General features: G+C 34.4%; 1 protein-coding gene across 2 annotated transcripts; it reads right to left on the reverse strand.

Moving 5' to 3' along the window:
- Nucleotides 1–2,313: 2,313 nt before the first annotated feature.
- Nucleotides 2,314–21,468, reverse strand: LOC109189305 (myosin-15). Of its 2 annotated transcripts, XM_019340099.1 has the most exons (39): nt 21,429–21,468; nt 21,136–21,319; nt 20,870–21,013; nt 19,825–19,970; nt 19,570–19,726; nt 19,163–19,221; nt 18,339–18,495; nt 17,833–17,982; nt 17,621–17,757; nt 16,647–16,793; nt 16,449–16,550; nt 16,082–16,139; nt 15,875–15,976; nt 14,979–15,016; nt 14,756–14,882; nt 14,495–14,668; nt 12,027–12,158; nt 11,742–11,851; nt 10,961–11,021; nt 10,693–10,870; nt 9,601–9,806; nt 8,959–9,078; nt 8,406–8,504; nt 7,922–8,143; nt 6,745–6,884; nt 6,438–6,543; nt 6,205–6,255; nt 6,035–6,124; nt 5,729–5,899; nt 5,427–5,582; nt 4,894–5,070; nt 4,213–4,350; nt 3,814–3,884; nt 3,584–3,683; nt 3,453–3,509; nt 3,307–3,363; nt 3,145–3,225; nt 2,960–3,042; nt 2,314–2,758 (listed from the first exon to the last, which is right to left on the reverse strand). In XM_019340099.1, the coding sequence occupies exons 2-39, from the start codon at nt 21,253–21,255 to the stop codon at nt 2,635–2,637; spliced, it is 4,548 nt and encodes a 1,515-aa protein (XP_019195644.1). In that variant the 5' UTR covers nt 21,256–21,319; nt 21,429–21,468; the 3' UTR covers nt 2,314–2,634. The 2 variants fall into 2 exon arrangements, with proteins under 2 accessions (XP_019195644.1, XP_019195645.1); XM_019340100.1 differs by lacking the exons at nt 19,163–19,221; nt 19,825–19,970; nt 20,870–21,013; nt 21,136–21,319; nt 21,429–21,468 and having other exon boundaries at nt 19,570–19,722.
- Between the last annotated feature and the right edge of the window lie 493 nt (nt 21,469–21,961).

Consider the following 21,961-nt stretch of genomic DNA (forward strand, 5'->3'; position numbering starts at 1 on the left):
GTAACATAACACTTATATTGCATAAATTATATTTTATATTTTTACTACATACGTTAATCCTAATTTCTTTATATATTAGTGTTTATCACTGTCAACGCAAGGTCTGCAATACCACCAACATTGGAGTTTGATCAACTAGAGCAATGTTGATCTTTGTATACAGATTCTGGTACATTTGGAGCGGTAAGAAAATAATATACATTCAATTTGTCATTCAAACGATGTCATTACTTACTAACCTCCTCTTACTCAATTCTAGCATGACCGATTGTGTGAATTTTTTAGCGACTCCAACGTATTGGATGGGCCACTCAAATTCATAGTTGGAGATAAAAAAGCTAGACCTCTACTTTGATGAAACATTAACATTCTATGAAGAACAGTGGGAGCAAATATATTATCATTTTCACTTAAATGGATGTGAATGTGTTGTATGCTTCAATGTCGAGCAAAACGTCATACTCATGCTGCTTATTGGTAACTATGACGTTGAGAATATTTATCTGTGGTCAGTTACATATTCTATTCAAGACAATGTGTACGGCGAAATCCACCACTTAAATTTATTAAGATCATGAGATTGATGTATACAATATCAAAAGTTTTTTCTTCCATTGTAATAAAAATAGTAGCAATCACGAAATTAATTTTTAAAATTACAAAATAATCATTATTGTTGTAACCCATTAGCTCAAACGTGATTGATCAAAGGAATTGCAGAAAGATATATATATATATATATATATATATATATATATATATATATATATATATATATATATATATATATATATATATATATATATATATATAACGGAAGACATAATGTAGTCATTAATCTCCTAACTGTTACAAAATCAATACTAATAATGGCCACAATAAATATATTTACAACAATTATTAAATTATTACGATATTATAATAAATTTATCATTACTAATCAATCAATATAATTACAATATAATTCATCAACCAATCATTAATAATCATTGTTAAATTATACAAGTAATCGTTTGTCAACCAATATAATCATACAATACAAGGAAAACAAAAACAAAAACTATACTAGACTATAAAACAGCTCTGAGAAATACTTGTTATTAAAAAGTAAAACGGCTTCCATATGTACATGATTCCCTGGAATCCAATTCAAAAAAGGGTCTTCGACGAGGTTATGATTCCAGCTGTGATGTGCGAATGAGATGAGGTTAAAACAAATGAAACCCTACACTGCTTTCAACGTCATTTTCTTAGTTTTGAATATTTTTTTTTTTTAACGTTAACATTAACCTACTTTGACTACGTTAACTAGCGCTCAGCGTGATAGAGCGTCGCTTTGTCGCCTTTGCGCTTCGCAGAAAGGCAAGACAAAGCAACAGCTTTGTCACGAACATGCGCCTTGAAGAAGCGAAGCAAATCCGACTCTCTCACGTCGCTTTTGCGCTTAAAGAAAAGTCTGTCTGCCAGGGTGTAAAGGTATGTGGAGTTGAAGATTTAGGGGCTGTTTACTAAAATGGAAAAATGGAGGATTTTCCAAAAAAACAGAGAATTAGGGAAGTGGAAGAATGAAAAATAGAAAACTTGTTTACTAAATTTACTTCTCCAAATTCATGTTCTATTTCCATTCTCTACATCTCTTAACAATTTTGGAGAGAGCCAAAACAAACATCTCCAAATGGAGAAATGGAAATAGTGGGTGAACAGTACCACATGACCCTGAGGTCTCAGTTTTGATTCCTGTTGCTGTTTGGTTTCTTTTTCAGCGCTGAGCGCCTCTTCTCTTTGCCTATTCTTTCTCCTCTTCTTTAATTTCTCCTGAGCGCCTCTTCTTTAATTTCTTTTATTATTATTATTATTATTATTATTATTGTTATTATTATTACACACTTGTGTGAGACCGTCTCAGATATCTTAATTTGTGAGATAGGTCGGATCAATATGCAAATGTAATACTTATATTAACAAATGTAATATTAAATATTATTGTTTTTTAGTACATATTATTATTATTGTTATTGTTATTATTATCTTTGTTGTTATTATTATTATAGAGCGAGAAATCAAAAAATTAGAGAAATGAAAAGATGGAGGAATGGAGAATGAAAAATGAAAAACTAGAGAAATGGAGAAGGAAAATTAGAGAATTGGAGAAATGAAAAACTGGAAATAGAAAAACAGAGAAATGAAGTAAACGACCCCTTAACCTTTTAGAAGAAGAAAAAGTCTACTTGGAATATAACTAGGGTTTCCTATTAATCAATATAATCTACAATAAATAATTTCTCAAGAAGCCAATATCTCAGAATTACAATGTGTAGTAAGAAAAGAGTATTTCATTAATATTGTCAATAGTTGTGAATACAATTCTAGGAAATGAAAATGCCCTTTTCTCCTTGAGGGTTAAAAAAAATATAGAAAGAGTCACAGAACAATATAGGCTGGTGAGAAAAGGGAAAAGGGGAGTAAATTGCATCTACTCTGTACAGTCACCCTAATCTGTAACCCTAAACCTACAATTCTGCAATTAAGTTCCAATTTGAACCACATCAATGCACTATTCTTCTTTTCTTTCACCTTTCCCAACTAATATAATGATACAAGCAAGATGCTTGAGGAGAGACCACAAGCATGTCTCTATTTCGGTTGCTGCAGCTGGAGCGCCACTGTCGGATATTCAGACAAGAACTTCGGTTGTTCTATGAGCGCGGGATCTATTTCAGGGAGTGCCATGTAGATGTCTTCGGTTGAGAACGGAATGCTGCAAAGGAAGATGGCAAATAGTATACTTTCAGAGAATTTGACACTGAAATTTTATGGTATAAGAGACAGCCAGTGTTACAATGCTTTAACAAGGATCTGCAGATAATCTAGTTCATGAATGGGAGGGGAAGTAGAACCACTAGAGCATAAAAAGGGCATTATTGGAAGAATGATGTCGAATATATATCAAGCTGTTTACCTGAGATCGTCGTCCAATAAGAATGAATTTGATGGTAAATTCTGAGAATCCTTGTCAAAAACTTCCCTCATCTGACCAACAACCTACAAAATAGATACTTGTCAGGACCTCAGGAAGCAATGAAGCATGGTGGTTGGAACAGAACACGACGACAAACATAGCAGAAGTTAAGTGAATATGCTTGCCTCGGTTGACACACTTTGAGTCCCATACTTGTCATCCCAGTACATTGTGCATATCCGATAGATTTGTCTCATCGTCAAGGCCTATCCAATGTTAAATGGTTAAAATATACGAATCCCAGGAAGATTTGAGTACTAAGAATAGTTCTAAAGTTGACTTCCTACCGGACAAAGTTCTTGTGTTATCTCTTCCAATGATTTCTTGCGCTTCTGGTGTATAACCTGCAAATTTATCAAGAACAAGTGTGGAATGAATATCCAAAACTTTGGAGATCACAGATGCATTTTGCAATAACATGGATTTTATATACCAGAAATCCAACAGCCTGTCTGATGTAATTCAGCTCATGCCAAGACGTGCCAGCAAACTGCATTTACAGTGAGCCTGGGTGAATTTTAATTACAAGAGCGGGGACCGCAAGTAAATTACTAGATGTATTACCTCCTCCTTTGCATTGACTATCCATTTTTCTAGTTCTGCCAAACCGGATTTCATATATTCACCATTCGAGAATGTGCAACATTCACGGCGGAGTAAAAGACTGACATGTTACAAGTTCAAGGTAAGAAAACCATAAATGATAAGCCAAATTTGAAGCACAATATAAAACGTAGAAAAGAATATAAAAAGGGAAGAGGAGGGGGAAGGGCGATTGAATGTTGATTAGAAACCTGTTAAACAATTGGATGTTGATGAAGGAGAATACTTGGGTTGTAAGCTTGCGGATGAAAAATGAAGGCACCTGAAAATGTGGTATTATATATAGGTTATAAAGTCAGATTCCTAATTTCTTTTTCCGTATCTTTAGCTTTCCAACCTCATGCAAATGCATTCATTTTAGCTATAAAAAAAATTGCATAAAGCAGCAAATGGAATGCGCGTGTGACACAATTCAAGCAACATATTTTACATTCTCTCTTTTCCTTCATCCTCAGAATGGTGACACCTTTTACTTTCTCTTTTCCTTCTTCCTCAAAATGTGTTGGATGCTAAAGATACCTAATCTAATAATATATACCATATAAAAAAACAGAAAGAATGTACTAGAAAATGAAGAGTGTCTTCCATACCAGATTTTCACGCAGCCGGCTCAAAAAAGATTCCAAGAATTTGATGATGTTATCCCATTGACTACTTGGTGACTGCTGAGGAGCACTTCCCGGTGATCTAGTCATTTTTCCACCATGAATCCGATGGTTTTTTGGTGCCTTGCCACATAGTTGGGAAAAAAAGTTATTACATCAGCATATACTTGTCTGAGTCGAGAGTACGTATGCAACTATGAATTAGTATGTGATTTGTAATAATATATAACAGGAAGCATTGCTAAAAGTTATTCAATTTTGCTGCACAAATGTCATCATCAAACCCCTCTTGTTAAGGACTGGATCGGAAAACCAAAGTTTAGCTAGAGCCACTCTACAACCTTAAAAACACATGAAGAAACTGAATACATACCTAAGTTTATTGTAAACATAACCGTAAATCAACCAATCAATTTATTAAATTGTGCATAAAGAATACTTGAGGTGATTAGAAATAAATTACAAGAAACGTCATTAAATATCTAATGAATTAAGGGCATATTGACAACAAAATTGCATGACTTAATTAAAGACATACTACATGAGCATGCTGTGTGTGAGAGGGGGTTTTAATTGAAAAATGTGTTACTTTCCTTTTATCTTTATTCTGGTAGAATGAAATGATTGAGAACATCTACAAGTTCCCGGGGCTTTTTGTGGGAATACCTGAATACACGACGCCAACAACGGAGAAATTTCCTTCTTCAAATTATCTCGTATCAAGCCAAAGATCTTCTCAACAGATGCAGTTAATTGTTGCTTAAACAATATGACTGGATACCTAGCTTCCATATGTGACATACCGTCCTCTAGTGCAAGAAACTTCAGAGGAGTCTTTAAACCCTAGGAGGTGAAAGAACAAAAATAAATTTGTCTTACTGTAATTAAAACAAAAACAAAAACAAAAACAAAAAAAAAAACAAAACAAAACAAAAAACAAAAATAAAAAGAGCAATGATTATACTTTGTACACTAGGAAATAACCTGTTCACTAAACAAGCAACTAAACTTGCAAAGAGAGAAGCAACTGATGAGATCTAAAAATAGATGGTTAAAAAAAGAGGCTTATTCAATATTAACATGAAAACAGCTTTGCTCAACATAGACATTGGAAATATTAGTTCACATCACCTTCAGTACAGCATAAGATAAGTTGAAACTGCAATAAGTTGTAACTCTGTAGTAGCCATACAACTTACATGTGCAACCCTCCCATTTAGGGCAGAACCACCACCAGAGCGCTGAGATGAAGCACCAAATAAGCCATTGGCACGTAAATTCCTTTGCAAAAGACAAAGAAGTGCTGATGTGTTTGATAACCAATAGGGCAAGGTAGTGTTGTCCTTGGCATCACCCTGGAGGGAGAAATAGTCAGAGTGCAGTTGGTGCAGGTTCAATAGCAACAAAAATGAAGTTACTTCCTAACTTTTGGCAAAGGGATAAAATAAAAAGAATTATAAGAACATCGAGACAACTATTTAAGACCAATACAAGTGGCAACCTTTATAACTCCATTGATTCCCTCAACAATGAAGTCAAAAATAGCAGTCCTTTCTGACTCAAAAGCACGCCAATGATGAAGACATGTAAAGATGACACAGGCAGCCACTGGCTTCCCATCTTGGAAGCCCAATTTCTCTTTGATGCACCGGGAAAGGATTTCATAGTTCTCCTGTTAAAACATATTCGGTAAACAAGAACGAAGTGAAACAAATTTTCTGTTAATCTGTTATCTATTAATCAATCAACTTCTGAGAGGAAAAAATCTCAGAAGATTTCTATATGTGGACAAAGAGAATAATTAAACCTGTTGCCTTTCACTGGTGTACTTTCCACGGCGGGAATCCGAAAATCCTTGTGAAAGGGGTGCTATGAATTTTGTAGGAGGAGGAGTTTCCTGTTAAGACATTTTTTAATCAGAAAGGAAGAGAAAGTTGAATTTTATGTTGAAAGAGGTAGTGGGCCAGTGAATCTCACATATACAGATTTTCGATCAGCTGAAAGAAGACTAAGTGCACCAGGGACTTTCTGCTCAAAGAGAATAATGGTTATTACAAGCATAATTACAAAATAAATCACTTACTTCCATATTCCATGACTCCTAGCCATGCAAGAAAAGCAAGACATATTCATGCCATTTGAATTTGTGAAATCTGTTTTACACAAACATGTCCATAATAACGAGGGTAAATAAACATACAATTGCTTACATCAAGAAAAGAATTGGAAATTCCAGCACGGTTTCTCCGAGGTGACAATGCTTTTTGACGGAGCACAAGAATCTCATCCTCTAAACCTGAAATCTTGTCTTCGAACCTAATTCATAAAACATGCAAGTAATCAAAAATATTTGAGTCAATTGTCTTCAAAGAACATCCAGCAAGAAAAACTAACAAAATAGAACATGCAAAAGAAAATTAATTGCATGACAAACTTGTTTCAAGTTTCATTAATAATGAGTGACAGATGAGGTTGATTCAACTATGAAATAGCTTTCTTTTGACTAATTAAAAGCACCTTTTCAAGTTCTTCTGTAGCTGTGAACACTTTTCTTCAGCATCCTTTAACTTTGTAAGGGTCCCACTAGCCTCTTCTTTAGCATTGGCAAGCTCACGTTCAAGTGCTGAGTTCCTATCTTCGAATTCAGCCAAAGATTTCTAAAACAAAAAGTAAATTAATTAATTAACTTTTAACAAACGATTTATATGCAAAGTGTTAACTCATCATCTCATATAAAAAGTTTGAGCAGTTAACAAGCATGCCAGTCATTTATTGATTAAATCTCATTGAAAAAATTCCTTGGCTATTGGCCCCGCCATAGGGTTTGGATATAGACAAAAAGGTTGGAAAGTGACAAACATCCAGTTGGACAGGCTCACTTAATTCTTTGTCAAGTGTAACTAAGGGGAATTACGTGGCATACATAAAAACCCAGACACTCATTTCCAACATAAACCTGAACCTGAGCTACATAGTTGCAAACCTTGTCACAATTATTATTATATAAATGATAAACACAATTATTATTATTATATAAATGATAAACGGCTGTAAGTTATGCATCAATCCATACAAAGGAAAGCAGAAAGTGGTATTTGTAACAGCAGTATATAGCATTTGTAGTTTACTAAAAGAAAGCCAATACCTTTCCCTCTTGTCCTAAACTTTTGCAAGGAAAGAACACATAACAAGTTTAAGTGTTTCAATATTCTAGCTTATTTAACAGCAAAATCTAACTAAAACATGGTAAGTTACACTGGTCAGGAAATGAGAACAAGGAAAATGTGGTAGATAAGAATAAGGACAAAAATGCTCCAAATTGGTATAACCTACAGTATCAGCTAGTATCTTTAATTAGCAATATTTGAAATGCAAATATTTTTGAAGCTCAATCTTGACTGGATTTACAGTCGCACATTAAATGGCAAAGGATACATTATCAGTAATTGTATAATTAAGCTTAAGTTTTGTCACTCTGATTTGCACCCAGAAATCACATTTCTGTCTCAACCCAATCCCTAATCAAAGAACTCTAATAAATCATTTCTTCTTACCCGCACCCCCTTAACCCATATATATATATATATATATATATATATATATATATATATATATATATATATATAGTTGAACAGTAATGCACAGCACATATAAAATGAAGCAACTGAAAACAAAGCTAAGAAATGACCACTACCTTCAAGAGTGCATTTTCATTTCTCAGTTCTGTAATTGCACCATCTTCTTTTTCTAAAGCAGTTTTCTCCTTCATTGATAACTCAAGCTGCCTTTGAAGCACCGCATTTTTGTTGATCTCATTTACTGTAGAAAGCTTGGCAGCATCTAGCTCAAGGCTCAAAGATTCCACAGTTTTTTGAAGTTTTGAAATTTCCATCAACTTAGCTTCTTCATTTGAAATCTGCATTAAGAATTGATATGGTGAAAAACTAGCCTGAAGCAAAATTATTTGCAAAAATGCAGATAGAATTAAAACATAACCGCCCAAAAAATTCCAGAGAAAAGATGTGATGGATTAGTCATATCCCGCGGGCATGTGGATACGGTGCAGTATGCCCAAAAAATCACAGTACTAACCAAAACCCAAACTAACCACATATAATTGTACATAGTTAATTTTGTACTTAAAGAGTTTAATATCAATATAGTAGCAAAAGCAGTACCCGCATTTTTTTCTCCAGTTGAAGTCGCCATGTAAGATCCTCCAACTGCTTCTCAAGCTTGCTTTTTGCTAAACGCAAAGCACCAGCCTCGTTAGCTTCCTGTAAATAACAAACCAAATCTTCATGAAGAAAACAGTATAGAATCCGCATAATGTAAACAGTAATAGATTATAGATCCCTAGATTGATAAAGAAGTGTGTACAAGCATACACACACACATAATAAAAAGTTAAGCAGCATGCATATGTAATTGTTATAATCTATGATTGGGTCTGGGTCACTCAACTGGGCTATAATGCACATGGGCCAAACCACACTAAAAGATTGAATCCAACCATTAGCTAGTCTAACCCATAGCCTTATAACCCCATATGTTCTCTCTTATTTTATCAATGCGGGGACTCTTATTCCACATGTCAAAGCCTTAAGTAAGTTACAGGACAGACTAGAACTGTTCCAGAAAAGTTCGAAAAGTGTGTCAATTGAAAAAGAAAATGACTAAGAATAAAATAACACTACACTGACACACAATATTTTATTAACATTAATTCACCTGTTTAAGCCTTCTGAGCTCTCTCTTAGCCAATTTTTGCCTCCAAAGACATTGAATTGCAATAATATTGGATTGACGGTTATGAAATGCAGACCGCACCTTGCACATTCTCCAATTAGCCTACAGCATAACAGATAATTAAGCACATGACAAACAACTTTTTTTTGAAAAAAGAAAGCTTCAATATAAAATGCATTATGATTACAGCTTTCCTATATCATAAAGTAACAATAGTCCAACATATAGCCCTGCAAATGGATTTTACCACAGCAGAAACATGTAACAAAGTCACATGGCAACACAAACCTCTAACAGCAATGGACTAGCAAATGTAACTTTCATAGACATCTAATATATGATACTTATCACTCTGTACCACATCTAATCTAACATTAGCCTAATCCCAGATGTCATACAATTTCGAAAAAATATTATTACGAGTAAACCACAAAGCAATCAAATGGTCAAAAATCAAAGAACAGATTACTATTCCAAATCTAACTTGATTAACACTCAAATTTCATTAATAAACAGGAAGAGTGACCATTTTAAAAAATATACCAAAACATGCACTCGTAATAATGGATATAGAAAAACACACTGTAACTTCACAAGGCAAGACATGAAAACCCAAAACTTCACCTGAATTATAGTGGCTGCTTTGTTTTCCTTTTGATATAAGAACTTCTGCCTAGTCATGAAACCACGAATGCTTGATTGTATAAGCAAAGTGGAACTATAAAGTTGCACATAGGAATGCCTTAAAATCCATCTCCTGACATATTTCTGTATTATTAAAGTTGCAGAGGCTTCTCGTAACGAAGTGTATAAACAACGAGCAAGAAAACCTGCAAGCATAGAAGTTTTCAATCAGCATTTGGTTAACACATCAAGCATACAAAACTCCCTCGCCATCAGCATGTTAATTTTTTTTTCAATAGATCAAGTAAAACAAAAAACATCCATGTACCAAAAAGAATACATAAAAACAAGAGAAGACATTATTTGAATTCCCAGCAACATTTATCTGCCCTCTGTCCAAAGGATGAAGATGGCACTCTTGCAGTCTTTGTACAGATTGACGAAGAAGGCAGTTCTGCTGTCTTCATCCATCTGGACCCTTCATCCATCTGGACAAAGAAGCTTTTTTGCCTTCTTTGCCAAATCTGGACGAAGAAGGTATGAACAGATCTGTGAAGAAGGTTTTTTATATAAAAAAAATTTCATTACTCATGAATGAAGAAGGTAGGTTAAAGGAGAATATGTGATGATTGCCATGCCATCTTCATCCTTTTTAAAAAATAATAATAATAACTAATCATCAGCTATATATGATGCCATGTCTTTAAAGAAATCAGCAAGTGCCATGCCACATCAACAAAAAATATGAGTTGGTGTCCATATAAGCAATGACTTGATGTTTACTTGCAAAACTGGGTAAAAAGGAGGCCAATTGTATTTTTTCTTTTTCAAATCCAAGGGTTTATATGAAGCTTTTTTTTGAGTTAGGTGGCCTAATTGCATTACCCTAATTCCCTAAAAGGTTCAAGGACTTAATTTGATAATTTGATCCCTATCCCTAAGTAATAAAAAAAAATATACAAGTTCTTGCATGTAAACACCCCCATTCTCTTTTTTCAGATTTTGCAATACCAATATAGACAAATTCAAAAAAGTACGCATGCAGATAAGACGCAAACTTAGCACTAACAAAAAACAGTTGAGAGATAAGACCTCTGCAGCATGACTGTAGAATAATAGCAGTTGCCCGCTTTGAAATGAAGTCTCTGCGAGCAAAAAAAGTCCTCAGCTGTCCTTGTATACGCTTTGCTGCAGAATCCAGAACCGCAGTACGACTTGAATCTAAAACACCAATCTGGCCAGCCCTAAGAAACACCTTTGTCTTTCCCAACTGCAAAGTGAAAAAAAAAAAAAAAAAACCACCATTAAAGAAACATTAAAAACTTATAAATTCTTCATGTAGACAGTCATGAAAGCAAACCTGATAATTCTCAAGCTTGAGTTTCTGCAGTATCTTTTCCGTAATGGTCCTTTCATCAGAACTGCATAAAATAAAAATGGAAGTACTATCAATAATAAAAATGATGATAGCTGGTAGAAGATGACAACAGAACAAGTAAAGAAAGGTTTACCAAAGAGTAACAACTCTTAAACAGTTAAACATTATTCAAAAGAGTCAGAACCAGAAACAAAAATAAAGATAACAATTCTGCAAGTAGCAATACCATAAAGCAGCTTCTAAAATGTAGGGACATGGCACTTGGCACACTTCACACAATAGTATGTAAAAATTAAGAGCAACTGAAAAAATAGTTAGCACCAACTGACGTTTGACACTCAGAAAGAACCATAAAATAAGCACTGGATATTTGTTTGCAGCTTAATAAAATAAAATATAAATGAATCACATGTGACTAATTCAAATAATGTTATTATGTAAGCATTCCCACATTACAATATCTTACACTCTGCTCAACATATTAGCATTATGTTGAAATTTCAGTATTCAAAAACCTGGCAACAATTCTATGTAACTCTTTAATTGGAGAACAAATGATCAGAAGATGCTTAGATTTCTAATTTAAGTCTTTACATGAGGGACCTCTACAGGATTTTTTTGGGATAAATCATCAAACCACTGTAGACAGTATTTTTTTCTAACTTGAATTCCTGGGAGAAGTGTTGGGGTCACCAAATGCAATGAAGAAGGAAGTATTGTGCTGCAAAACTTGTATTAAACGGGCCAAGTAAAAGGAACCTACCTTCCATCCAATATTTCTAAAGCAATGATTCCAAATCTATCAACAAACTCAGGATAAGTCCTCCTAGTAGGATAACCCGCCAAGCTTATGCGCACGGCCTCCAAAACACCCTACAGAAGATCATAGCTCTTCCAAATGAGGCAATAATCTTTAATGATATTTAAAAAAAAAAAAAAAAAAAAAAAAAAAAAAAAAAAAAAAAAAAAAAAAAAAACAGTTATTGTTTTCAAGGAAAAATGACTGGGTTTTATCAATTTAAGTAAAACACATCAACTATATACTGACCCCACAACGTAGTTGGTGTAAGATGCTTTGCTTTTCAAACTTCTGGGGACGATTCAGGGAGTTCGGCTTGATGCAACGAATATAATGAGGCTCTGTTGAGCTGAGGGTTTCCAAAAGTGATTGAAGTTGTTGCTATAGACAATAAAGTAAAACAGAAAGATATAAGGTACAGGTAGAAGATCTTTATATACTAAACATGCACACTAAGACAAAAATAAATGAAATTTTTTTAGCTTTTAGTTGTGTGGTACAATTATGACAACATTTCTATTTCAAGTTTCACCTTCACACTCAGTTCAAAACACAGCTACGCCTTGCCCAGGCACAGACGAGTGAGAATTCCTCAACAATAGACGACTTGAGGTTGTCCTAAGGGACATGTTATTCAGAATCAACAAGATATTGGCATGCAACATGCCAAAAATACATACCAGAGTGAAGTTATCACCTTGCACCTTTACTGCTGATTGTTTGGTTCTTTATTGATCCTGTGTTTGCACTTTACAATTCAAAGGCAGACATTGTTCATTTCATTTTCCCTATTCCCTCATCCAATTTAGCACACAAATCTACCCTGCCCCTCCACCTTTGATCTCCATTTCTTGTCAACCACTTCATGCATATAAGTATATTTGAGGCTTCCCAAATCCTAAATTCTTAATTTCTTATCCAACCAATTTAACCTTTTTTTTTTCTTTTGCAGACTCCTGTTTCATATACCAATAGATCTCTTGATAGTCCCCCTTTACCTTCTCACTCCTGAATTAGGTGCTATCTTGACAACAAGCATGCTAGTCATTTCCTGAACTACAATTTTTTCTTGTACTTAATTTTATCTTACATTTGACTATTTTTTGAAATCATAAAGAAAAGAGGCACAGAACATAAACACCACCCCAGCAATTTCAACAATTAGGGCTAATGACTAACCAAGCAAAATTATTTCGTATATAAGGAAATCTGATCTGCCACAGTAATTATCTTCAATCTCACACTCAAAAATACAAGCAACTTAATGGACCAAAAGATTAAACAAAATCATTATACTGAACAAGAAAAAACCACCCACTTGGCAAGTAGTAACATGTTAAAGAATTTTTGCATTTGGACACGCAATGTTGTCAAATTGCTATCATGGCGGATCGCAGAATCTGAGGATTCTGGCATCTAATGGTGGTGGTGATGCGGTTTTGAAGTGGCAGGCCATGGCAGCTGCCATATGTGTGGCAGCCATTGCTGACACAGCGGAAATGGCAGAATTATTTATTTAAAAAAAAAAAAAAAAAAAAAAAAAAAGTGTGGACTTGGCAAAGATTTGGGCCTTTTTTTTTTAACTTTTACCTCTTAAGTCTTAACCCTAGCCTCCAAGCCTCAGACCAGCAAAACCAACAACCTCCAGCGAGAACTCCAGCACCGATGATGTCCAGCTCCGGCAACCTCTAGCACCAGGCAAGTCTCTGGATCCGTTCTACTTGGCAACGATTTGGCCTTTTTTTTACTTTTTACTTTTTACTTTTTTCCTTTTCTGCTACTTTTTCTATCTGTTCCTCTCTTTTTCTCTTGATCTCCTTTTCTCTTTCCTTTTTCTACTTTATAATTTTATTAGGTTATTAGGTTATTATAATTAAACTCATAAAAAATTGGTCAAAAGAGTTGAGAAAGACTTTTATCTCTAATTCTTTTTCTATTTTTCAGCATTTACTCCTTTACAATCATGTTGACAAAGAAGATTATGTTGGGGCTGGTGAAGAGGATTAGACATTTAATATCTAATTATCTATTTAGTTTATAGTAGTTGTTTACTTATGTTAAGACTTAAGACATTAGTTTTCTACTTTATTTGTAATCAATTTTTGCAGTTTTTAACTTCTTATATATAATATAAGATTTTTATTGTGTCTGCCATGCTTCTGCCGTAGCGCCATCCGCCATTGATAACACTGTTGACAAAGAGCCAAAATGCTACTCCACCCAACCGGATACATAACATGAGGGGACTATAACCACAGGAATTAGACTGTTAAGGTTGTTTAGTAAGTTGAAAATAAGGTAAGTTAGATGGAGGTGAAATTTAGGTATTCACTAGTTAGGCGCTTTTATAACCTGCCTGATTCCAAAGTTTTTAAACTTCACAATTCAAAATATATTGAGGGTGAAATAGATTGGGCATAAATACTAAGCATATATTTGGTTTTTCCCTGGAAAATTTGGGGGGGGGAGGGGGGGGGGGAGGGAGGGGGGTGGAGGGGAATCCTACTGCATCTTCCCTTTCAAACCTAAGGGAATACAAGATTTCCTTCCCCCCAACTATGGAAGCACTGACAACCAACACATCTGAGAAACAACTAGAACTTGTGACTGGAAATGACTATAAACACCAGCAACATGACAACCAACTGAATTCATTTTCACCAGAAAATTTTCAACAATTCATAAAGCAGCTAACAGTTTCTGAAGAAGCTTCATACCTTAAACCGAGAAGCCACCGAAGAAAACTTGTATGAAGATCTTGAAGATTCTTCTCCCAAAGGAGGAAACAAGCCAGCAACAAATGGGCACTTCGAAGAATATAATAAATTACGGTGCTCTGCAACAATGTAGTCGCGATTTTTATCTAAGAATGTCTCTGTCTTATAAGTAACCTACAAAAGAAGCATTGAGAAAATAAATACATAAACTCCCAAAGAAAAACAGATGCACTTGCAAAATGCTGGTTAATTGTGACATGCCTTGCCAGCATAATGAGAGACAGTAAAATCTGTTTCAGAAAATTTTGCTCTTTCAAGTCGTGTATGGCCCCGGAAGTTTTGGAACAGCTTGTTTGAAAACGTCTGATGTGTTGATTTAGGAAACATACTGCATGAATACGAAAATCAGGATAAGGATTTGCAGAAAAAAAAAACTATAACAGACCAACACGCACCAATATAGAAGGAAGAACTTGTTATGTACCAAGCTTCATCCAACAAAGCAATTATCCCTATTGGCTTCTGCAAAAAGAAGCATATAGCTTAGAACTAATACAGAAGAGATTATATCTCTTAGAGACAGGAAAGTCTACATAGTCACCATCAACAATCAGATATAATAAAACATGGCATTCTCTTATATACAATAGTCAAGAATGTTTTAAACTACCAAGAAGATGGTAAAGTTGCTGAGGAAACCACAAACCTTATAGGTCTTTTGTCAATCACAAATTTTAGAAAAGTATGTCATTGCACACACTCATTTTTCTGGCAAAGTTTTCTCTAATCATCTTTCAATTGAACCCCCACTCCCACCCGTACTACCCCTACCCCTACCCTAATTGTTTATTAATCATTCACCCATCTTGCAAAGCTTGATTTCTTATTTTTATTCGAGCACCAGCTAACTGAAACAAATTCATAGCAAATTATCACTTTTGTTCTACATAGGTGCACTCATCATAAATAGTCTGTCAAAAAAATTTCAACTTCTTCCCAACTTTATAAATACTATCAATGTTATCTTAATGTTTCAAACTCAACAATTTGATGATGTGGCATTTGTATGATATGACACAAATATTGATTACTATAATCTCACATTTCCAGCAAAATACTGTTAATTTTGTTAGAAAACAGTGAAATGTCATCAGAGACTGGCAAGAACATCAGAACTGTTAACCTTGTCAAAACCAGATAAAAAGAGGAACAACACAGTGTTTGATAAGTGACAGACCAAATTATTAGCATATTTGATTGTTGAAAATAGTAAGTTACTCTAAAAATTAAAAGCAGAGTCGTACAAGTCACTCAACAGAAGAATTAAAATTTTAATTGAAGAAAAGAAAAGGGAAAAAACAAAACAAAACAAAACAAAACCTTCTCTATTAGATCCAAAACATCTTGGTTGTCAATAAATTCAATGTAACTCCAATTAATTTCTTCTCTCTGATATTCCTCCTGCTCCATCTTGAATACATGCTGGAAAATTCCAGTAAAAAGAGTAAAACAGGATCAGTGACAATCAAGCATACTGAAAGTAGCATGTCATTACCACAGTAACAAGTACAAAGCAGTCACTCTGACCTGATTGAAATGCTGTTGAAGCTTTTCATTTGCAAAGTTGATGCAGAATTGTTCAAAGCTGTTTCATGAAAATTCTAAGGAATCAATTAGTGCACTGAGCACAAACCAAGGTCCTCTGAGCAAAAGCTTAGAGATGCATGATGTATTTAAGTGTTCAACACCATATATATGTACAATTAAGAAGCCCCTTCCACTTTTCATTCATGTCCAAATTAACAACTTCAAGCACCCAAGCTGCAATTGCAGTTCACTTATCCAAAACACTTGCATTTATAATCAAGCAAAAGATCCAATTCTCAGGTTAATAAAGTTCATCTCAGCTGAGTTTAATAGGAAGTTTAACTCAGAAATTTTGACAAGAACAAACCTGTTCTGCCTAAAGCATTCAAATCCATATATGTCAAGAACTCCAATTTGAATTCTCGAATCAGGATCTTGCCCAACAGATCTATTGATCTTCTCAACAAGCCTGAAACATACGCATGTATCACATGGATTTTTCTATTAGCATATTTATTTAAAGACTGAAAATATAGTTTTCATATTGGAATAAAAGTTGACCTACCAATCAAATAACTGAGCATATATAGTCTTGGCTAAAGCATCTCGCCCTGCAGCAGCAGCAGCACAATCAAGGGCCTTAATTATGATCCCTTCATGGGTTTGAATTGATCGAGTACAAAGCGAAGTCACCAACAGGTTTAAATCACACCTATCGGAAGTAAAATTTTCAAACCATTAAACCATCTAAATACAAGTATAAAACTACCAACACAAAACCAGGAGAGGTGGCAGGAGTACATTCCCCTCCACCCCCCACCCAAAACACAAAACCAGAGGCTTCAGAAACAATATAAATTTAATGCTCAAATAATTTAAATAGTGTCCACCTGTCCATACAGAGCATCTAAAGCACCACATGACAAAAGGAACAGTTGTTAACAGTTCCAAATTGGAATGCAAATAAATATAACCCTATAACTAAAGAAAGTGAGTGCCAAGGATAGAAAAAAAAAAAAAAAAAAAAAAAAGGTAGTTATAGCATCAACCCCCTTCAAAAGCAGACATGAATTGAATTCTTTTTTAATTTCAAGAAGAAATATGGAAATTATAATAGCCAGTTACTTATCCATGACAACATCAACAATAACAAGACCGCAAGGGGGCAACTTATATGTTATGAATAAATGTTAGGATGAAGATGACAATCCAACTAATTAAGAGCAAGAGAGTGAATGTTCGCACACAAATAATCAAAGCAGCCAAAAAAAAAAAAAGGAAAAACAAATCACCTATGTAATATCAAAATTCACAACCCCCTAGCACATTGCCCAACAATGTCAAACTTAAATTCTTCAGCAAGAAATTTACTCAGTAAAAAATTCAGAAGATAAGGAAAGAAATAGAATGATAATTAGCAATTGGGACAAGAGCAAGCTGTAAACACAAAAAACGAAAATGTAAAAGTATTTTCAAAGTAACGGAAAAATTTAAAAAAAAAAAAAAAAAAAAAAAAAAAAATCTACAAATGCCACCTACATAAGTAGATTTGCAGCCATTCCCAGATGAAAATTAGACTTCTGGTCTTTTATAGCTGAAGAATCATGCTCTTTTCCTGGAGAAAATTCTATGTTTCCAAGATGCAGAATGGCAGCTAAGGTCCGAAAGATAGCATCCTGATAAAAGAATGAATCCATGTTAGCATTCTACAACTCATACCAAATTTGTTAGACACATAATAATTTTAGAACCTGCTCCTCATTACTGATTCCGACGACATCCATTGCCCTCCTTGTCTTCACATATTCCTCAGCATTGCTTATGCCATCCAAGTTGTAGGTCTTACTCTGATTCAAGTAGTGAAAATCGCTAGGATGGCTCAATTTGTACTTCTCAGCATCCTGAAATGCATTTTTTTTGTATCAATAGGTGTAAATATCTGTAAAAGAAGTCTCCAGCAGCACTGAACAAAAATAATGATAGGTAACAACAGAAAATATTATTCAGAACTGATTGTCGTTCAATAATATCAGGCTAAACATCCTAGGAAAACATTTAGAACACCATGAAGTACATAATACAAGTTTGATGCAACAAAAAGAAAAATAATAATTGAGCACATTAGGAGTACATGGAAATCTAGAAAAAGAAGAAACAGCAGACAGATGTCAAGGAGAACTAGATTGTTAAAAGTTAAGGCTAACTGATAACCGCTGAAGTATAACCACAGAGGACGGACTGAAGAGAGAGAGTGTACCATCCCAGATGCACACAACTGATAAAAGCAGTGATAATTTCTCTCAGGATCTGTTATCTGGACAACACGAGATCGCTCTAGAAGGTAAGTTCTAATTGCAGCCCCAGATATTCGACCACTTGCATCAAATTGGATCTCGACAAACTTGCCAAAACGGCTGTAGAGATTAAGGGAACTGATGTTAATTATAAATACATTTGCCAGGTTAAAAAAAAAAAAGTATTTCCATTTCCACATATATAAAAGTTGACTACAAAGAAAAAGCATCCACAATCAAAGACTCTACCCCCCGATCCACAGAGAACAAGGAGGAATAGTTAGACTCTACACCTGACATTGTTTGACACTCAAATTGAAGTTCACAAGTAGACAAATCAAGAAAAGGAAGAGTTGTAGAAAGTCAGTAAAATCACCAGGTGAGAGGAGAAAGTAAGAAGTAAGATCAAGCAAGTTGTTATAATACTATTATGGAGGGTTGCATTTAAGTGTTACTACTCTGTATCTTATTTAAATTAATAGTTGACGGATACCTAAATAAATAAGGAAAAATAAATCCAACTTAAAATTCACTTTTGTCTTCCACCAATAATAATAGTCAACACCTCTTAGATAGTGTAGAGAAATTTTTTACTGGACCTTTATCAACAGGAAGGCTTCTAAAAACCTGAGGGCCCCTCATTGCATAAACCCCTAATGATATAAAAGGCTAACATCGAATACAGTTGAAAATCAATCTCATAATGAATAGAACAGTATATATGAAATCAGATCTAAAACAAATATAAATCAACAAGAATTTTAAAAAAATAAAAATAAAATACTACCTCGAATTGTCATTTCTTACTGTCCGTGCATTGCCAAAGGCCTCCAGGAGTGGATTAGACTAGAACCAGGAGGAAAAACACATCCAAATCAATCTAATTCTAACACAAGGAAAATGACAACACATAATTTTATCAAAGAACACCATATAGAAATACAATGCATATTCCTCAGGGAATAAATACACCAATCAACATCATTTATACAATAAAGTTTACCTATCCTAAGAAAACTTAATGAGTTTGGCAAGCATTTTTAAACAACAGCCATGATAGAACCCTTTTGTAACACTTCCATGTATATATATATGCGAGTGCGTGTGTGTGTGTGTGTGTATAATAATTGTTTTTCAAATACTCATACTGGCATATAGTTTACACATTATAACCAACTGAAGCAGCAATGTTACCTCAAGAACTTGCTGCTCCACTGTCCTGTCACCACCAGCAGCACGACCACCAACATATGTAAGATACTGCATAATCAATTTTGTTGTCTCTGTCTTGCCAGCTCCACTTTCCCCACTAACCAATATTGACTGGCTTTGGCCCTCAGTCATCATAGCTCTAAGCCACAATAATTAAACAGACCAACCAACATCACTTCACCTAAAGCACAGTTGACGCTACTCAATTGCCAAAAGTATCATTTCAGCTTGACTCACCTGTAAGATGCATCAGCGACGGCAAAAACATGAGGGCTAAGCTCGCCAAAGGGAGCTCCTTTATATTGCTCCATCATGTGCATATTATATAGATGAGGAAGTTTTGTAAATGGATTGACAGCAATTAGAATGCTCCCTGTGTATGTCTATCATAGCAACAAAACAAGAATTACTTGAAAAGTTGAAGCTCAAAAATATTTTGCAAGTGCTAAAAGTGACTGCATCTTAAATATTCAAAATTTTCATATCATGTCATTGGAACATGAGAAAAGTCCACCAAATTTGTCAACTGGATATTCTTAAGTGCTAAATTTAGAATTTTGAAAATTAGAAGCCAGATCAAGGGACAGAGAAGTATTTATTGCGCATACGCACACACACACACACATGAAAAGAAGTTAAAAACGGATCCATTCAACTGTCAGCTGAAATGCTTATTGTAAAAGGTCTGCACCGTCTGAGAAACTTATTATATATATGGCTACTCAAATTCAAGTAAATAACAGTTGGCTTTTAGATAGAACCTTCTAAAAGTAAACTAGCAACTTCAATTAGCTCCTAGCAAGCAGTCAGCTTTAATTCTCATAAACAAACAAGCATTTAACTCTTTTCCCTAAGTACCCAATGATCAATAACTTTCTATGTTAAATACAATCTCATGTCACAAAACATAAACATTTCAAACTACATAAATCCCATACCCCTTTAACATATATAAAACATAAGCATGTAACTCTTTTCTTCAAAAGATATATAAACCACTTAACCTACCCCATGCACTTTTTGTATCTTTTTACATATATAAGCTTACTAAACATCCAATTTTACCAAACACTTTTAACAACAATCACATAGATTAACAGTTTTCCATATTCACCTTCTACCATTTCAGTGTTCAGCTTTCAACTAGCTTTTTCAGCTATATATGCCTAACAGAGGCTTAATTCTCATAAACAAATAAGCATTTTCTCCAAGTACCCTACAGTCAGTAACTTTCAAAGTTAAATGCAATTTCACATCACAAACCATAAACATTTCAACTTACATAAATTTCATTAAGAACATATCTTTTCTGAAGATTGTCAAGCACTCCTGGTTCATTCAAATAAGTCAATTTGGTCATATCATCTACTCCGCCATGGTCTTCTTCCACGTCCCTCGGAAGCAATTTCTCCGGCAAAGCCAGAACCTAAATTTTAGGTCCAAATTCAATCTGTCAATATTTGCTACAATTACACTAACAAAGCACCCCCCAAACAACAGAAACTTGGCTACAAAAATAAACCTGAAAAAAACAGACATTTCACTTACTTTTTTCCCATTCTCAGTGAGGACTTGAACTTGCTTGCCGATAATGTCGGTGACTTCAGCAGCAACCCAAGCCAAGTCCTTATCTTCAACCCAAACCTTCAAGCCCTTTCGCAGAGTCATCTCCTCCCTTCAGCTATACCTCAATTCACATCAACTCAACCAGCTCTACAACCGAGCTGCACCGCTATAAAATTCAAGTTTTCAGATTTTCAGCTTTCGAATTCAAATTTACAAACCCTAGAGAGAGAAAGATATGATAAATGAAAAAAACAGAAAGAGAGAGTGAAAGAGACAATTTTTTCCCAGCTTCCCGCCCTAAGCAAAATAGAGTACATGAAAATCAAAACTTTAGGCCTGGCGTTACGTACCGGTACCACCGGTTTGTACTACTTAATCACCGTATTTATACTCTTCACTCTCTGTATACACTATGTACTTATACTGTAAATATATACTCATCTCAGTCAAATAGTCAATCACATTCTTCAATACCAAATATTCTGTATTATGATTCTTTATCGGCTAAAGTAACCAAATAAATTTTAAGGGTGTTTGGTAAATAGCTATTAGATGATTAGGTTTGTAGATTGACTATTTGATAGAATTAACTGATGAGTTGATTTCATTTTTTATCCTTCTCCCAAATTTTAATTTTTTATCATAGATTTATAGATAGCAGTCCACTTTTAGTCTTTTTTCAAAACATTCACTTTTGATCATAGTATTATTGTGAATTTGTGGCATGACCATTTTTTGTCATTCATCAACAAAACAATTTCAATTTCGTCAAATACAATGGCATTTTAGTCTTCAATTTTTTTTAATA

This window comes from Ipomoea nil, unplaced genomic scaffold (assembly GCF_001879475.1).
Source record: "Ipomoea nil cultivar Tokyo-kokei standard unplaced genomic scaffold, Asagao_1.1 scaffold1525, whole genome shotgun sequence".
Classification (NCBI taxonomy): Eukaryota; Viridiplantae; Streptophyta; class Magnoliopsida; order Solanales; family Convolvulaceae; genus Ipomoea; species Ipomoea nil.

Bases quoted from the DNA above. Each gene is read 5' to 3' on its own strand.
- LOC109189305 (XM_019340099.1), bottom strand. From the start codon at position 21,255: ATGACTCTGCGAAAGGGCTTGAAGGTTTGGGTTGAAGATAAGGACTTG. The intron at 16,794-17,620 runs GTAGGTGGCATT...TACTTCCGATAG, and splicing joins ATGGCTGCAAATCTACTTAT to GTGTGATTTAAACCTGTTGG. The intron at 12,159-14,494 runs GTATGAAGCTTC...TATTGTCTATAG, and splicing joins CGGTGGCTTCTCGGTTTAAG to CAACAACTTCAATCACTTTT.